This window comes from Canis lupus, chromosome 9 (assembly GCF_011100685.1).
Source record: "Canis lupus familiaris isolate Mischka breed German Shepherd chromosome 9, alternate assembly UU_Cfam_GSD_1.0, whole genome shotgun sequence".
Taxonomy (NCBI): Eukaryota; Metazoa; Chordata; class Mammalia; order Carnivora; family Canidae; genus Canis; species Canis lupus.
The window spans coordinates 13,452,600-13,471,429 of NC_049230.1; the positions used below are offsets into that span (position 1 = coordinate 13,452,600).

General features: G+C 54.7%; 1 protein-coding gene across 1 annotated transcript in view; it reads left to right on the top strand.

The window, feature by feature from the left end:
- CACNG4 (calcium voltage-gated channel auxiliary subunit gamma 4) overlaps nt 1–18,830 on the top strand; it is a 60,015-nt gene that overhangs the window by 37,131 nt on the left and 4,054 nt on the right. Inside the window, exons 2-3 of the mRNA XM_038546811.1 lie at nt 10,158–10,241; nt 15,636–15,776. Of these exons, the coding sequence (XP_038402739.1) occupies nt 10,158–10,241; nt 15,636–15,776 (225 nt within the window). The remainder of the gene's footprint in view (nt 1–10,157; nt 10,242–15,635; nt 15,777–18,830) is intronic.

Genomic DNA, 18,830 nt, shown 5'->3' on the forward strand with positions numbered 1-18,830 from the left:
AAGGAAGGACGGACAGACAGGCTAAGGGTCAAACGGATGAACCATGTCTCTGTCAAAGGAAAGACCCCAAACAGATCCTTTAAGCACAAGGAGACACCTCAATGCCTCTAACCTAGGGCAACCCGAAGAAGGGAAGAGCACACATGAAACGTGCCCCAGCACTGGTGACAGGTGTCTCGATGCCCAAGGAGGCTGCCCAGGCTCCGAATCCCCACGGCCACGGAGAGGACACGGAGGGCGCTGGTCCGGTCTGAAGGCATCGCCCAGAAACGATATATTCGCCCTCACAACGTCATCAGGATTTATCCTTCTCAAAGTGCTGTGACCAACACGGGGCTCACTGGGCCTCACTCTGGCTCTGAAAAATCATAAAAAAATATTTCTCCGTTTTCCAGACGTGGAGAAGCTTTCCCGACTTCCACCCGGCAACCCAGGTCAGGTCCTCACAGAAGTGCTCTCTGGAGCTCCGGACTCCTCCTTCAGACCTCTCCACGCAGTCATAATTGACTGTGTTAACTGGAAACCTCCAGAAAGGCAAAGGCCACATCTGCCTCCTTCTCTTCCTGTATTATTATTGCTGGAACAGAGACCCACTCCAATGTGTAGTGTCTTAAACTTAATAGAAGTGGATTTATTGCTCATGGAAGAGTTCGAAGCGGACCGTCCTCTTAGCGGGCACCGTCCCTGCACAGTCTGATCCAGGGACTCGGGCCCTTCCCGCCACCCTTCCCTCTGGCTGGTGGGGGAGGGGGCATGGGGCTGGAGGGCACGCACCCACTTTTGTCCAGAAAGGGTGCACAGCACCTCCGCTCGTGCTCCATTCACCAACTCGGTCGCACTACTGCCTCTCAGTGCAGAGGAAACTGAGACATACGGGGTGGCCTTGCGTCTAGTAGGAAGAGGACACGAGTTTTTAGGCCCAGCAGATACTCTGCTGCGTCTGAGTGCCCAGTATCCAGCACGCAGCAGGTGCTCCCTAAATGCAAGTCGCTGTGACAGGGTCTCCCGGAGTGTGGCTCACGAGCCAGGGGACTGGGGCACCCCCAGGAGAGTCCAGCCCAGCCCACACTGCCTCCTCAAGCCTGGAGTTCCTCTTCGAGAGCCCAGAGAGTGGTTCCCCAACAGCCCGCCTCGCTGCAGCTGGAGGGAGGCCAGCCCGTGGGAGGACACCGGAGCGTGCCAAGTGGGAAAGCACAGTTACCAGGAGGCTTCTCTGGAGATGGGCGTGGAGGCGGAGGGATCATGAGGGGAACTCAGAGGGAGGATTATAAAAGCAGGAGGTGGGGGCAGAGCGGAGAGGTGGAGGGGTAGGAGAAGTGTGGAAGTGGTTTGCTGGTGGGCGCTGGAGCACTGGCCAGGGCCTGTGACCCTCGCTCTGCCTTTGGGGCCCCCCTCAAATTCTTATGTCGAAGCCCTAACCCCAGTGCCTTAGCATGTGACCTCATTTGGAGGTAGGGCCTTTGCAGAGCTAATCTGCAAAGTGAAAATGCGGTCCTGAGGGTGGGCCCGAAACCATAGGACTGCTGCCCCCATGAAAAGGGGAAATTCGGAGGCAGAGCCACCCACAGGGAGAACCCCGTGTGAGGCCGAAGGTGGAAACCGAGGTGGTGCCCCCAGAGCCGAGAGGCGCGGAGATGGCCGGCACACCGCCAACGCCGGGGTCGCATCGTGCTCTAACCCATCAGAACCACTTGTAGCTCCGAGAATGCGCCGCAGCTTTCTGCCTCCAAAGTGAGGGAGGTGAGGGCTCAGACGCTGAACCTGGGCGGCCTGGTTCGAATCCTGGCTAGGACACTTAGTAGCAAATGGTATTAGTCATCCTATCTACCTCAGGATTAATTAAGTGTCTGCCTTCGGCTCAGGTCATGGTCCCGAAGTCCCGAGATGCAGCCCCACATCGGGCTCCCTGCTGAGTAGGGAGCCTGCTTTTCCCCTCCCTCTCCCTCTCATGCTCCCTGCTCCCCCGTCATGCTCTCTACCTGCCCTTTATTTATATAAATAAATATCTTTAAAATAAATAAAAACAAGTGACAGGTGCTTACAATAGAGCCTGGCACGTAGTAGGTGCTAAGTAAATCCTGGCTGCTATTCTTACCATGAGGCTAATCCTCTTCCGACCGCCCCACCCGTCAGCCTGGCCAAAGCCTTGTCGCCCCTCGGTTCTCCACTTGCTCACAAGGTTCTGGGTCCTTTCTAGAAAGACCTGTATCCTCCTGGAAACATACAACCGCCCAGCCCTACAAGCTGTTTTCACCTTTCCCTGACAGATGAGCAGCTCTGGGGAGACGCTGGAGGAGACGCAGTCCTGGTGGGTAGTCGGCACCAGCACTGGGAGACGCGGGCTCCCTCCAAGCTTCTCCCACATGCCCCACCCCGAGATCAGGTCCGTTTGACCCTTGGACCAGGCGGTGACCAGCATATGATGACCCAGCTCACCGCGGCGTACAGTCCCACGAAACCTCCTTAATTTGGACGAGTTAGGAGACAGCCGCTTCAGATTATCATAAAGTCGATTGGTAGCTGTTTAGAAAAAGAGACGCTCGATTGCTTTCCAAGATGATTTAGATGAATCTGCTGGAATGTTTAGGCGCACAGGCGGGTCTCACCCTCACCTCCTCCCTCAGCAGCTGGGCCTCCTCTCGGCTTTTCCACCGCTCTCTAGACCCAGGAGGGCGGGGATGGCAGGGACGAGGACGTTGGGCTGCCATGTGCCCGAGCAGCCCCTGCAGGGCAGCGTCTGTTCCCAGATGTGGGCCCCCCACTCTAGCTCCCCTGACCGCAACCTCAGCTTTGACCTCCGCCAGAACTTCAGGACAAGAGCCTAAAATCTAAAGCACCTCCGATCCCTTCCCCTGCCTTCCGGCCCCGATCGCCACCCCAGATGATACTCAGTTACTTCTCCGAGCTTCTTAAGATGTCAAGTGGATGGATTCCGGGTGCCACGGCTCTGCCACCTGCACCCCAGGCATCCCCCGAGCCTCTTCTTTAAAATGGAGCAAAGAACTTTCCTGCGAAGGCCGAATGCCCAGTCTTTCTGAGGTGGACCTCTGCAGTGCGGCCCGTGGGGCAGGCCTTCCAACATCTCTGAGCGCCTCCTTCCATCTGCAGAGGAGCGTCACCGCAAAGATGAGATGGGCTGATGCACCGAACGGCCTCAGCGCATTACCTTTCCCACCGTCGCCTGAGCCCCCGGCTTGCATGCAGGTGGCGCATCTTGGGTGGCCGTCCTAGGGAGCGGACACGGTGGCAGGGGCGGAGGGGTGGGGGCTGGGGAGAGGGAAACCAAGACAGAGGGAAAGCCAGTGGCAGGGGCATGGCTGAGCTGACCATCACTTGGCTCCGTGCTCTTGGAACCCGTCCCCAGAAGCAGGACCCCTGGGAGGGAGGATGGGCACATTCATCCAGCAGCTTCCATCCACCAGCTCAAAGGTTACCCTCATCCCTCAATCTCCCCACTCCATGCGTGGGTATACAGCGCGGCTCCCCCGGGGCAACCTACCCAGTGCCCTGGGCGAAAAGCCAGAAATAATTGGTGCAGCCGAATGGAGGTATCGGCAGGTGCCACCTGCGCGGAGCTGGCCGCTGCATGGGTGACTGGCTGGAGCAAGAAGGGGCAGAGGTATGAGCTGGGGCAAAGGGTGTCTGTGCTCTCGGGAGGTGTTGGTTGCTGCAATTAGGGTTTGTGAGGGTCGAATGAAGTCATACTTACGGAAATGCTTTGCACACGATGGAGGAGTACGTGAATGATCACCATGTTGTCACCCTCTAAGTCCCTTCTCTAGGATTCTCCTAATGACAATAGACCTCTGAAGTGGCCCGTTACGGGGGCTTATGTCAGAGGCTGGCCCTCCTGAGATGACCCACACAGCGACCGACTCCTCTCGTTTTGCGGGGGTTTTCCTGGTGGTAGCCTGGAAAGTCCTACCTCCCCATAACCTCCCCACCCACCCCCAAGTCGTGGGGGGCTGCCCACCCCGACTGCATAGAGGGGCACAACCTGGGCATGAGCAGCACAGCACAGAGGGGACGCTCACCCACGAGAGGCTACAATGCCGTCCACAACGCTCGCACCGCCCCCCCTACCCGGTTCTACACCCCACTCACCAGCTCAGCCACGTCCGAGCGCACTCGTGGTCATTCCAGAAGGACCATCACAAATTCGCCAAGAATCAAAGGTTCCGGTGCTTTGCTTTTCCAGACCCTGCAAAAAAAAATTCAGAAGAAAATGTAAAGAAGAAAACGTTAATTCGCTCATAACCCTATCACCCAGAAGTTAAACGCTGCACATTTTTAAGGTTATTTCTTTCCAGATGTTTCCTATGCCTTTACAAATACCTTTAACAAAAGCAGTCTATGATGTACGTAGACGAATGGCTGTGTTAACATATGCACGCACTCTTATCTTTTCTGCACAAAATAGTCCTCGAGTCTTAGAGTAGGAGAGGCTCCCTCTGGCCCAGTTCCTGAGTTTTATAGACGAAATAACTCGCCTGGGCCCATGTGATGAACAAAGTCTCTCACACCAATGGTTTCCTGACCCTCAGGAAGGATCGAGTCATCACAGGCCAGTGACCTCAGGAATGCCTCAGTATTCCTGCAATGTGGCCTGTCCAGCATCTTATAATTAACCACCCTAAATATCACTTAATAGATAACGTGGCAAATAGCCTGTTCGTGGAGAGAGAGAGGACGTGAAGTGGATTGGAAATGGCTTTCTCTCTTACCTCTCACATCAGCCAGTAATTTTCTCCCTATCAAATGCCTTGGGCCAACACTAACAAAATTAAATTTGACAGGGATAACTGTGAAGTCGCTAGGAATAAACACTCCATTCAACAAAAGCAAGTTGGGGAAGGTGAGCCAGCTCTTGAGAAAAACTCCTGACAGCCGGAGTTGACACCAGGTCCCATTAACAGAAGCATAGAGTCCAGAGGAGAGGAGGGAACAGCCCCGCTGTGCTCTGAAACATTGGGTTTGGTGGTGGAAGCTGTGTTTCTGGGCACTGAGAGTTGGAAGCTGACCCAAAGAAAGGAGCTAGGCTAGAGTAGTCTCTTGGAACCATCAATAAAGAAAAGACTGAAGGAATTGAAGATGTTTGACCTAGAGAAGGCATTCATTTAAGGGAAATACCCAAATCCTTGACTCTAGGGGAAGGGAGCAACCTCTTTCACTCTCCATGCACGAAAAACAATGGTGCCTTCTTCACGGCCCCCCTTTCTTTAGACTAGGGCTGATGGGGATGGGGGTCAGGCTTCCTGCCTGTTGATGAGGCCTGCAAGGGGAGTGGGCTGGTCTCAGCTGTCGGCAGCTGTAGGCCATCCTTTGTCCTCAGCTTTGGGCCTCACCTGCAAATCCTGGGCAACTGGAAAAGTAGCTTTCTGCTTCCATCCTGTCAGACACAATTCTTCTCTTCAATGACTCGAAGGGTCCGCGCATGATAGAGATTCTTTTATTCCCAGGGATCATGAGTAGCACCGTGGATAGAGTTTTATGGAGTTTTTTGAAGTTCTTGGGAACTTCAGAGTTAGAGCTGTTTAAAAATGGAATGCCTTGGGGAGGTAATGAGGTCCCCGTGGCTGGCAGCTACCAAAATGGGAGATAATCAGGAGAGGATTCAGGGCCTTGATGGGGACATGTGCCAGATGGCTGCAAAGTTGCTTTGGACGCCTGAGCCTGAGAGACCGCGTGAGTCTCCTTCCAGCACACTCTGACGACAGGGGATGGAAACCTGACTCTTTAGCCTTTGCCTACCAGGCTCCTGTAGTGGACCGAGGAGCAGGACTACAAAACACAGTCTCGAGCAGGACACCTTCTCCTTCCTGTAGGGCTGCACTCCACCCATGGCATCTTCTCCCACACACAGCACAACACATGTCTGAGCTCCTAGGACCGCCGTGACACATTGTCACAAACTGGGTGGCTGGGAACGACAGACATGCTTTGCCTCACAGTTGTGCAGGCCAAAACTCCAAAAGCAAGGTGTCAGCAGGGCCATGCTCCCTCTGAGACTCTGGTAGGATCCTTCCTTGCCTCTCCCTGGCTTTAGGTGGTTGCGGGCAACCCTTGGCATCTCTCGGTTTGTAGACACGTCACTGCGGTATCTCCTTCTGTCTCCACGTGGCCTTCTCGCTTGTGTGTGTTTGTGTCCACATTTCCCTTTTTTTTTTTTTTTTTTTCTTTTAGCATAAGGACACCAGTCGCTGGATTCAGGACCCACCTGAATTCAATGTGACCTCTTTAAGACCCTAGTTCTAAATACAGTCACATTCACAGGTACCAGGGGTTAGGCCTTCAGTACATCTTTCAGGGGGACATAATCCAGCCCACAGCAATGTCCATGCATATCTGTGCGTAAGAGCTTGATGTGGAAGGAGGGGAGAAAGGAAAGAGAAAGGGGTCAGTGCACCACTGCATGCATGCATTCAATGTATCTTTGAGCATAGCTGTACGCGGTGGGATCTACAGTGTGTGCACACAGCCCCAAGGAAGGGATTTTTGGGTATAGTTGAATTGATAAGCCATAACTCTGGATGGCTAGGCAGTCACTAAGAACAATGGGTTTTCAAATACAGTCGATATGTCAGGCAGTGTGAGCTCTACTTACAATTTCCATTAAATATAAAATCTCTCTCCTAAATGTAGAGTGGAGGTTAGCAAAACATATGGAAGGAGCATTTGGAGCAAAGGTATCCATATGCAAGCTAACAGTTCAAAACCCGAGTTTTATTTTCAGACTGAATATATAAATATTTTTCTTCCCTCATTTCTGCCAATGCATATTTTCCTTTCACGTTATCAGTGCCGGAAGCAAGCCTTCTTGTCCTAGACTTTAGGCTGTTTCTCCCTAGGGGTTCTAGCAACTGTTGGATTAGTATCAACTTATTTTTTGTTACAAATAGACAAAAGGGTTTTGGGGGTTTTTTTTAGTTAAATCTATAGGTACTAACCTGGAAGGATAATTGTACATATTGCTTAAGATTCTAAGTGTATTTATTTATTTTTTTATTAGTTTCCAGAGGTAGAGCTCAGTGATTTATCAGTTGCATAGAACACCCAGTGCTCATTCCATCACGTGCCCTCCTTAATGCCTGTCACCCAGTCACCCCGTCTCCCCGCCCCTCTCCCCTCCAACAACCCTCAGTTTGTTTTCTAGAGATCAGCATCTCTTATGGTTTGTCTCCCTCTCTGTTTTCATCGTATTGCACATACCATTAAATGAAAAAAAAAAACAGGTTATGGATTGAAGTGCATTGTATAATTCCATTCAAAAAATGGGCCTCCTTGAAATCAGGTTTATCAATCTCTTATAAAACTAACCTATCGTATGACTCAGCAGTTGCACTCCTGGGGATTTATCTCAGAGAAATGCAAACTTAGATTCACCCCAAAACTTGTATGTGAACATACACAGCAACATTATCAGAAATAGCTGGACATCACAGGCATAATCGCTTCTTAGAATCTGACGTCACAAACCATGGTACACCCCATGCAGTGGCGTAATCCTGGGCAATAAAAAGAAACAGTTTATACACGTAATAATGTGGATGAATCTTAAGAGAGTGATGCTGGGTGAAAAGAGCCAAACCCAAGGCTTATATGCTGTATGATTCCATTTATAGAAAGAACATCCTTGAAATGACAATTGTGCACAAATGGAGAACAGCTTAGTGGTCACCCTGAGTCAAGGAGGGTCAAGGAGGAGGCAAGAGGAACGTGGGTGTGACTCAAAAACAGGAAGGGTCCTCCAGCTGGTGGAAATGTTCTATATCTTGACTTTGGCCGTGACAGCATCCTGTTGTGATTCTATAATTTTGCAAGATGTTACCATTGAGGGAAAACTGGGGGGAGGGAACATGTATTATTTCCTACAGCTGCCCATAAAGGTATCATTACCTGCAAATAAAATGTTCAATTAAAAAGTAATTGATGGAGGGAGCACCTGGGTGGCTCAGCGGTTGAGCATCTGCCTTTGGCTCAGGTCATGATCCCGGGGTCCCAGGATCGAGTCCCACATCGGGCTCCCCATAGGGAACCTTGCTTCTCCCTCTGCCTATGTCCCTGCCTCTCTCCATATCTCTCATGAATAAATAAAATCGTTTTAAAAATAGATAAATAATTTTTAAAATGTTTAAAAAATGGGGGGAACCTCACAAACGTGTATGTGTGTAGGTGTGCATACAGACAAAGATGTGGGAAGATACACATGGTTGGCCTCCGGAAAACGAATCTGAAGAGAGATTATTTACTTTTTCCTTGTCACCCCCTTACTATTTGACTCATTCCCACAGCATGTGTGACTTGGTCAGTTTGTTTAGGCCCGTAATGTGGCCCAAAAGAGATGTGAGTGGGGAGGGAGGAAGGGTAGAGAGCTTCACCTAGCCCACCCATGCCTGGAAAACACTAGGTCTGTGATCCCACGAACATCCAGATTCTGGGGTGTGGGAGCCCAGAGTGAGGGGAGGGCTCAGCCTTTCCAGAATTTTCTCTGGCTCCCTGTTCTCAGAGTGACTGGCCCACTCTGGCCCCCACGGGGCCCACCTCCTGGCCATCCTGACACCAGTGCGCCCTCCTGCTCTTTCCTGTCACTCACAGCTTCTGCTGCTTCTCCACCGACCCAGGCGCTGAGTAGGGACCCGCACGGTAGGGGTGGGTGTTTCCTGGGCCTGGTGGCAGCGAGCCTTCCCTGAGCCATCACCGGGGCCAAGACTCATCTGAGGGCCTTTCAAGTGTTGCCTCTTGGGATTCCTCCAACATCCGTAGGAGATAGAGCCTGTGGCCGTTCCCATTCTACAGATGAGGCCATGGGGTTGTTCTTGCTTAGCCTGGCACAGCGAACGCTGTCAGAGCACGTCCTGCTCATTCCCTGACCAAACCCGGCCCGCGCACCAGTGGGCCCTCGAGGCCCAGGGCCTTCAGCAAGCGGGGGTCTTCACCCAGCACCCGGCTTCCCGGAGGCTGCAGCTAAGGAACCCGGCCGAGCGGAAGGCCTGGGGAGGCAGCTGGGAGCTTGCTACCGGGTAAACGGGTGGAAGAGTGGGGTGGCCCGAGCTCGTCAGTGGCCCCTCTCCTTTGGAGGCGCCGAGAGATGGATGCCGGGCTGGCGCAGGCCTGGCGCCTCACGTTGTGCCTCCACCCGAGAGGTGAGGCTGGGCTGTGGGAGGCCAGCGGGACGCTTGGCAGCAGCTGCAGAACAAGAATTGGCCCCAGTTGGAAACCGCCCCAGCCCCAGCCACGCAGTGTTGTCAAGAGCTCCTTGCAGAAGCGGGGAGGCTGAGCCGGGCACAAGGGGCTTGGCTGGCAGGGCAGGGCCTGACACCCCGTGCGTCCTGCTCCCCACCTGCGTCCAGTTCTGTGCTGGGCGTTCCCAGACTGCGGGGCAGCAGGGGCTGGGAGAGCTGGTCAGAAGCTTCTGGAAGGAAAGACTGACCTCTCCTCCTGTGGTTATGAAGTGACCCAGGGTGTCCTGCCTCCCCCTCTGTGGAGGCTACTTCTCAGAGCGGGGAAGGGAAACCAGGCAGGAGGCGGTGTCAGCCTTTCCAGAATTTTCTCTGGCTCCCTGTTCTCTTCCCTCCGTCACACTGAGTGAGGGGATTGGAATCAGGCTGCCAGCTGTGCAGATACGGTGTGTGCGTTAGGAGGGACTTAGAGCTGTTTAAGGGAGAGGGAAGACACCGGGGCGGATTTCATCGGGACTCACCTGCCCCAGACCCAGGCCCTCCCCCCACACAGGTGCTTCTGAGTCCAGCCACCGACCTTCCCACCACTCCCCAGGCTCTGACCCCAGCCCTGCGTTTCCTCAGCTTCCTCTTCCTCCCAGAAGACCCCCTCTTGCTGGGAATTTGTTCCCAGGGGCAAATTCTTTGTGGTTTTTCAAGATGACTCCGGACAGGGGATCGCACGTCCTGCGTGTTCTTGATGGCGGGCCTCTCGCTTTTACAGGCGCCCAGACGCCCAGACGAGGCCCCCGAGTGAGATGGTCACCTCCGGGGCCCCCTCTCTGTGGGCGCGCCCGTCCCAACCAGACCAGGGTGCCAGGGCCGGCCGTTCTCTCTCCGTGCCCGGGGCCTGCACACGTGCCGTGCGCCAGTCCCGAGTGAATAGGCCCGTGAGCCCCCGAGCATTTACGGTCTTTCCCTCTTGCTCTTTCTCTCCAGGAATCTATAAAGGCCACTGCTTCCGGATCAATCACTTCCCAGAGGACAATGATTATGACCACGACAGCTCCGAGTACCTCCTTCGTAAGTGTCAAGAATCTTCCGCTCCCTTGGTGTACGTGGAGCAGGGAGGGGTGCGGGTAAACGGGGTGCTGTTCTCTGGATGCCCCTTCTCTCCCTTTCTGATTCAGAATTGTTAGTTCAGAGGAAGGACTTTTGTCCGGCGCTGCCATGACATGCTGAGGATCCCAGCGGACTCACTTGGGGGATAGGCCCATGGCTGGGGAGACTGAGGCTGAGGCGGAGCAGATGGGGGTGTGGGCACCCCTCGCGCCAGGGCTGCTGGTCATGGCTACTTTCAGAGTCGCTGATCACTGCCGCTGGGCCTGGGGTGAGGGTTAACGGCATAGGCTTGCCCCGGCCAAGCATCCCTGGGGGGCTATGTCACCCCAAGGACATTGCCGTGCCAGCACTGGACCTAGCCACCCCACCCCCCACACACACCCAGCATTTCCATTCTGGAAAAAAAACACACACCCCACTGGTGGTCTGCAGGAGAAGGCACGGCGGGTGGCAGACGCGGGCTCCGATGGGTGGGCCTTACTGGCTTTCAGCGCCAGCGGGGGGAGCCACGGCCTCCGCCCCGGCCCTGGGTTCGGTGGGCCCCCAGATCGGAAGTCACAGCATATACTGGACGAGGACAAACCCCATCCCACACCTTAAATCTGGACCTCATCCCTCAGCCTGTGAACACCTCCTTGGGAGGACGGATGGAGGCGCAGCTGGGGAAGGTGCCTGGAAATGGAAGAACAGCACGATTTTGAAGCCACTTTCCCCCTCACATTAGCTAAGACGCACACAGAGCTGCTCACAGCATCACCCCCAGGGGACCAGGTCTGGCTTCATTTATGGAGAATCGATACCAGCCTCCTCAGGGGGAGCATAATTCACTCTGCACCTGCTTAGGGATCTTTTTTATTTTTTCTAAGAGAAAGGACTTTGGTTCTGAGTCATCTGGTGAAACAGTGCAGCGCGTGGTTCCCATGGAGCCTGGGGAAGTGTTGGGCTGCTCTGGCGGAGCCCAGGATCTGAAAAAATTTGGCCAGATCTACCTCCCAGCCCTCCTCCCTCACCTCTTCTTCCTCCTGCCTGCCCTTTCTTTCTGCTTTCTGGAGGCCAAAAATGAAGCAAGCAAATGATAGTCCATAGGGCCACCTCAAAGGGCCACGCAGCCTACGTACGGCTCAAGGAATACCACTTACATAGACAATGGTATAAATGACACCCTTGGTATTGTACAGTGTGTAGCCTGAGCAGCCATCCAGGGCAGCCCCTGGTTGCTCAGCCCGGCTGGGATGGCTCACCTGGGAACCAACCCTGACTCAGAACTGCCATTCTCTGTCCTACTCAGGGCAACCGGGGGGTTCTTGAGGCTCTGAGGGCAGATTTGCCCTACTGACCATCCCTGGAGCTGTGAGGAGTGAGGCATGGAGAGACAAACCATCCCTTCCCCATTTCCTTCTTGAACTTACTTTATGGACATCGGCACTGGCTCTTCCTCTATTCCTCCCTGCCCTCGTTCCCTCTTCATCCCCAGAGCCCTGCAATCTCTTTCTGGATTATTCTCATGACCATCAGTCCAGATATCAGACGATGTAGCTCTTTGCGGTCCCAGCAGGAAGCAGATGCTTTGCTCAGATGGGGTGACCGAAGGGTATCCAGTGAAGGACTGTTTACAAAGGTGTGGGCAGGGTATAAGAAAACTTGCCTGGATGGTGAGGACACCAGTGCCAGCAGTGAAAGGAGCCCTCACTCCCGGGCATGAGCAGGTGAGGAAAGCAGGTCTGGGAGCTTGGAAGAGAGAAGCCGTGAGGACAGGACTGCCTGGCAGGAGCGGTGGCTTTTAGGAAGGAACGAAGCCGCCTCACCACAGCCCCAGGGAGGAAGCTGAGGGGCTAACACTCCCGCCTGCACCCTCCTCCCATCTGCACGGCTTGTGCCTCCCAGGGGCCGGGGCAGGATCAGAAAGCTGGAGCAAGGATCAAGAGGGGCAAATTGGGATGTGCGGCACACTCTCCCGTCTAGGGTCAGGCTCCTGCGGTCCTCAAACTCCACCGGTGATGCCTGAGGTTGGGGGCCACGGGGGCTCGCGGGGGCCCAGCAGCGATTTTCCCAAATTGATGGTGACGGCCGAACATCAGCCAAAGCTCACTTGGGAAGGAAATGGGTTCCTCACGTGTGTGCACTGTGGGGGGACCAGCGGGTTCATTCATGAGCGTGGAGATGCCCAAGGAAGAGAAGAGGTGACGGCTTCGGGGCCTGCAGCTCCAGCTGCTGAGGCAACTGGGGAGGAGGGCAGACCTAACTCTCCCACAGGGAGGTGGTTTTTTCCACTCAGGGGCTGCAGAAACAGAGGACCGGCCCTGAAACGAGGCTCAGAGTGCAGGTACCTGTGAGCTTCAGCCAGAGGAAGCAGGCGACATCCCGGGACAGGCCAAGGTCATGGTCGCCATGGCCATCCCCCCTGATTCCCAGTATTCGGTCCTCTGGTCCCCACACTGTTGTGATCCTGACAATATGTAGACACACAGCAGAGTGAGACAAGGCGCCATGAGAGTTCATTTATTCACCCTGTAGCAGAAAGTGATAATGGGCCTACTACCTGCCAGGCACCCTATTAGGCATGTGGGGTACAGCAGTGACCAAAACAGAGCTCTGCATCCTGCTGCTGACATTCCAGTGGAGAACAGGTAGGTCAGAGAAGGTCACAGAAGGTTCCATGGTGTCTGCCTGTGGGAGAGCCTGTTGGAGTGGCAGCTGGTCCAGGCGTGGGGTATCCCACGGGATACTGTGGGGCTGTGCTTCTCATACCCTGTCTTCGGCAACTCAAGAATGAGGTCAAGCTGCAGGTCACGCATTCTGAAGTCTTCTGGAGAAACCAGGCTTGTGCACTGAGTTCCGTAACTGTCACAGGGATTCCCTCCAGCCTTGGGGCTCTGAAGTGGCCCCCTCCACTGGTCTGTGGATCCACAGGCAGGTGTGGGGCTCGAGGGGTCACCGGCCCACACCCTACCCGCCATGTCTTTTCCACCAGCCTCTCTGGCCCCAGAAATCCCGTCCCCCCTGCCCCGTGTCTGGTGCCTCTTCCCCAGGTTCTGCACTTCCCATTAGGTAGCTAATTTCTGCACTAAGCCCCTCAGTGCTGGTGTCAGGGCCGCTGGGAGGCCATGGTGTGCCTGAGGGTACGTTAGAAGGAGACGCCCATCCTCTAGACAGACACAGGTTCTCGCCGGGGCTTGATCTGGCCAGGAGGCATGGGCTGGACCTCAGCCCTGCTCGTGCCTCAGCTCTGCGTGACCGACCTGCACCAGTGTCCACAGCAGCCCCCGCTGGCATCTGCACATCCGGAACTCTGGGATGAGCCCGTGTGGTAAAGGACAGGTCCTCACGTGACTTACCTGGGCAGGGTGGGTGGCTCTGAGCCACGTCTGACCTCAGGGACCTTAGATGCACTGGGCTTCCTCTCCCCAGCCCCTCCGACCCGTCAGCGGAACAAGGACATCTAAGGGGAGCCGATCCCAGGTTTTCTGGCCAGCATGGCTCAGAGGCATGTTCCCAAAGCCCACGGGAAACCTCCCGGGGCCTGTGGCTGCGAGAAGGGAGGAAGGAGGAGGAGGTGCTGGAGAGAAGAGCTTTATTTAATGCCCCCAACAAAGCCCCCTCTGTGAAGCAGGGCACACACTGGTGGCCTTACAAGAAAGGAGACAAATGCTGCCTTCAGAGGCTGAGAGGCCACAAACTGGCTCAGCCGGCTCAGGGGTTGGCGCCTGCGAGGGCTCCCCTGGCTCACTGTCCCCTGCTGGGGCCACCGAGGTCCACGTAGCTAGGATTTCTGCAGAGCTGGGAGACCTGCGGGCGCATCAGGGAGGCTGAGCCAGGGGCTCCTCCCGATGCCCCACTGCCCTTCCTCCTGGTCTTCCTCCCAGCCAGACGCCAAGGAAGAGGGACCGGCATCACCTGAACCCCTACGAAGTGCACATAGTGTATTCTTTTCCTAGGGCCACCATGATCAGATTCCACACGCAGGGTGGCTTAAAACAATGGGAATTTACTGCGAACTTCCCCTCTCACAGTGCGAGGCTGGCCGGGCTGGACTCCCTCCACAGCCCCCGGGGGAGCATCTGTCCTTGCCTCCCCCAGAGTCTGGTGGCTCTCCTCCACTGGGGCCACTTCACTCCCTTCTCTGCCTCTGTCTTCTCCCCTGTGGGCCTCGTCTTCCGCCCGCGACTCTTCCTCTTCTTACGAGGGTGCTTGTCATTGGATTTGGGTTCAATGAGCAGAGCTATGGGTAGAGGTGACTCCAGGCCACCTGGTGTCCTGCAGGGAGTAACCAGCAGGCCGGGAGCCACCACTTCAGTCTGGTCCAGCTGCCCCCACCCGGTCAGCTCCCAACCCACCATGATCCCCAGGGCCGGATGGGAATCCTCACCCTAACCTAGGATGGTGTCCTCTTGAGATCCTTAATTAAATCACATCTGCAAAGACCTTTTCTCCAAACAAAAGTCATTCCTAGGTACCCGTGGTTAGGACTTGGTCACATCCGGGGGCGGGAAGTGGGGCATAATGCAACCCCCACCGATAGGTATGACGATTCTTCCCAGGTTATATAAGAGGGGACTGAGTCAGCTGCCCTGGTCATCCCCCTAGTCGATGGGGAGCAAGTGTGCAAACCCAGCTCTGCCGGACAGCGAGGTCCGCGTATGTCCCACTGGTCAGCTACTTCCTCCTCTGTGGCCTCAGGAGGTCCTGTGATTCCGCACCCCTGTCTGTCACCTGGGGGTGATGACAGTGATGCAGATGGTAGAGATTAAAGCCGTCACTTAGGACGTGTGTGCTTCGGCCGGGCCCTGTGCTAAGCCCCTTAGACGTACAAAACCGACCAGAGGATGTCAGCACTACTCTGAATTGCTTCCCACAAATGGGGAAGCTCATTTTCAGGAGAGGTGATTTGACCAAAGCCACATAACCAGCAGGTCACAGAGCAGACCCAGACCCACCTGATGCCAAATCCTGTGCTCTCAGCTACCCATCAGAGCTGAAGCTTGTGGACACCACTTCCCAGCCCTCTAGAGGCTTCTTAGAGATGGTGTCCGTGAAAGGCTCCGTGCGCTGTGCAGTATCCTCTGAATGGAAGGCAAACCAGTGTTTTCCTGGCTGTCATTGTAGCTCCCTGATGCCACCAAGCTTGCCTGCCTTCGGGCCAGCAGAAGCGTGACCCACGCCCAGGGAGGGCCTACATGAGCTATGGGCAGAGGTGACTCCAGTCTGGTCCAGCTGCCCCCACCCGGTCAGCTCCCAACCCACCGTGATCCCCAGGGCCGGATGGGAACGTTCAGTGTCAGGGGAAGGGCCCCCGTGGCCGTGCCCAGGATGGCAGGCGATCTCACTGCCCTCTGCTCTGTCTCCTGCCCACCCCAGGTATCGTGCGCGCCTCCAGCGTCTTCCCCATCCTCAGCACCATCCTGTTGCTGCTCGGCGGCCTCTGCATCGGCGCCGGGAGGTTCTACAGCCGCAGGAACAACATCGTCCTCAGCGCGGGCATCCTCTTTGTGGCTGCAGGTGAGCCGCCGGCCCTGCTCCCCCCGCACAGGGTGTGCATCCCGGTGCGTGCACAGGGCAGCGCGGGGACGGAGCGGGACAGACATAAAGTCATCATTCGAGATGGATCTCAAAAGTCCACGTGTGGAGGCTGGAGCAGGGAGTGAGGAGCGACTGCTCGACCCGCACGGGGTCTCCCTTAGGCATGATGAAAAATATTCTGGAACTTGGTAACGGTGGTGAGTGTGCAACATTGTAGATGTATTAATGCCACTAAATTATGAGCTTTAAAGGGTTACTTTGTGTTAAGTGAATTTCACCTTGACCAAAAAAATAAGTAAGTCCGAGTGTGCAAAGTGCCACAAAGGCGCGGTGCTGGGGCCTTGCAGCCTGGAACGGGGAAGCCTGGCTGAATAGGGGGCCAGGGAGGTACCCAGGGAAGCCAGTACCTAAAGGAACTGACCAGGTGAGGACAGAGTGAAGGGGGTACAGAACTGGCAGGGAGCCTTCCCACTGAGTGAGACCCAGTGAAAACCGACAGAGCTGTGGGTGACAGTAACACACCCCCTGCCCCCTTCACACTGTCGCTCCTCTGAACCTCGATGGAGACACTTCAGGACATTTCTTGCCACTGCAGACATGGAAAAAAATCCAGGCCGGAAGTGGGTCCCACAGCTGATTAGTGGCCGGCAGGTGCATACACAGAGTCCAGGAGAAGAGCCCAGGTTTCCTGGCCTGAGTCTCCAGAGGAGTCTTGAGGGGGCACCTGCCAGGGCAGAATTTGGCCAGTGGCATCCTGGAGGCTCCGGGCAGCACCTGTGGAGTTCAGATCAACTTGCATCAAGGATCCCTGACAGGAGAAACAGGACCCGCCTGATGTCTTAGGCCTTCTAGTAAATAAGCTTGAGATCTGTTACAAAGTTCAGTGATTCTTTTTTTTTTTAAGATTTTATTTATTTATTTGAGAGAGAGAGAGCTAGCAAGGGAGCAAGCACCAGAGTGGGGGTGCAGAGGGAGCAGGGAGCCAGACTCAGGGCTCCATCCCAGGACCTTGGGATCACGACCTGAGCCCAAGGCAGATGCTTAACCAACTGAGCCTTCCAGGCGCCCTGAGTTCAGTAATTCTTTCCGAAATTGTTACCATAGCTCCTTGCAAGGCCTTAACAGTGTTCTTGCTTTCAAAGCATCTTTTTTCTTACCCTGGTCTAGTAGGGCTGCCCTAGCTTGGCCTGGGCTCTGCATCCTAAAACAGTCAGGAGGTCCCATGATGATGACAATGGGGATCCCAATAATGGCGGTGGTTATTGGTGGTCATTAGTGGTCTTGCTTCCTTCTCTGAGGATGGCAGCAGGGACAGGGGAGGGGGTGGAGGAGCCTCACAGTGTCCAATCCCATCTTGTCCTCTCCTCACAGTTTCTCTGTGAGAGAGAAGAGCCAAAGCAGTTAAGGGAAGTTCAAAATCTGTCAAGTTAAGTTCAAAATCTGTCAACCAGCTTCTTCTGCTCCTTCCTCTCCATCACTTCCACTTTTGCATCCTTCCAAGGCAATAAATAATGTGTATATGTGTGTGTGTGTCTGAGAGGCTGTATGTGTGGTCAAGGGTGCAAGGTGTGCATGTGTGTGTTGGCAAGGAGAACCTGAGTGTAGGGTCTCCTTCTTGGCCAGGTCCCCATCCCTTTCCTTATTGTCCCCTCCAGGAGCAGAGGTGGAAGGACAGGGGCACACCCCATTCTCTCTCCTCCTTTGAGTTCCCAGATTTCTTTTTTTTTTTTTTAAGATCTTATTTATTTATCCATGAGAGACACACAGAGAGAGGCAGAGACATAGGCAGAAGGAAAAGCAGGCTCCCTTCAGGGAGCCTGATGTGGGACTCGATCCCAGAACCCCAGGATCATGACCTGAGCCAAAGGCAGATGCCCAACACTGAGCCACCCAGGTGTCCCATGAGCCCCCAGATTTCTGAAGGTGTAAACCATTGGAGAAGTCCCTGCCATGAAGCTGGAGTACTGTCCCCTTTCCTTTCCCGGGAAAGAAGGAAAAGAAGAGAGGCAATAACACCAGCTACCACACATTAAGGCCATGGTGCCAGATGCTCCGTGAGCACAACCACATCATCCCAGATTCTGAGGAAGCAGTCAGGCCCGGGTGGCTTCCCTGAAGTCACATGGTGGCAAAGACACAGGCTGTACCCAGCACTGTCAGCCTCCAAAGTGAGGTGCTCTCTGCAGCTGCCCATTTCCCCAGGAGGAAGCATACAAAGCCATATCCAGATGCTTTGGGTCACCAGAGGAACTGCGGAGTCCCGGGGCCCAGGGACGATCAGCTAAAAGCATGGGTCCAGAGAGGAGAGGAGGCAGTGACAACAAGGAGCAATCCTGGCAGACAAGCAAGGCAATGTTCATTTGTTCCCGTTTACTCCTGGGTTATGGATCATGGGCCAAGGCAGTGGCAGGCCAGGGGTCACGTATCGAGCCCAGCTCCAGACCACTCCAACCCCAGCAGTAAGGTGATTTAGGTCCATAAAGTATTTAAGGTGGAAAATGGTCAGAGCCTGGGGAGAGGCATACGGTTCAAAGGCTGGGAGAACCTGAAGCACACCATCCACCCCGGGATCACTACCTATTGGCAAATGGACCAAGGACGTGGGCAGGGCATAGAGCACACGACACACCGCTTTACAATAAAACCCAATGGGTTATAATGGAATGTACAGCATGCTCACTGTGTGCCAGGTGCTGTGGTGCTTTGTATATATTAGCTCACTTAATCCTCACGTCTACCCCACATAGCACTGGGATTCCCATTTTGCACATGAGAGTCCTGAGACACAGGAAGCTGAGTAATTTCCACAGCTGATAGTTGGTAGAACTGGGATTCAAACCCAGGCAGCTTGGCTCTATGTAACCTCACTTATAATAAGATTAAATTGGGGACGCCTGGGTGGCTTAGTGGTTGAGCCTCTGCCTTTGGGTCAAGTTGTGATCCTGGGATCGAGTCCCACATCGGGCTCCCTGTGGGGAGCCTGCTTCTCCCTCTGCCTCTCCCTGTGTGCCTTTCTCATAAATAAATGAACTT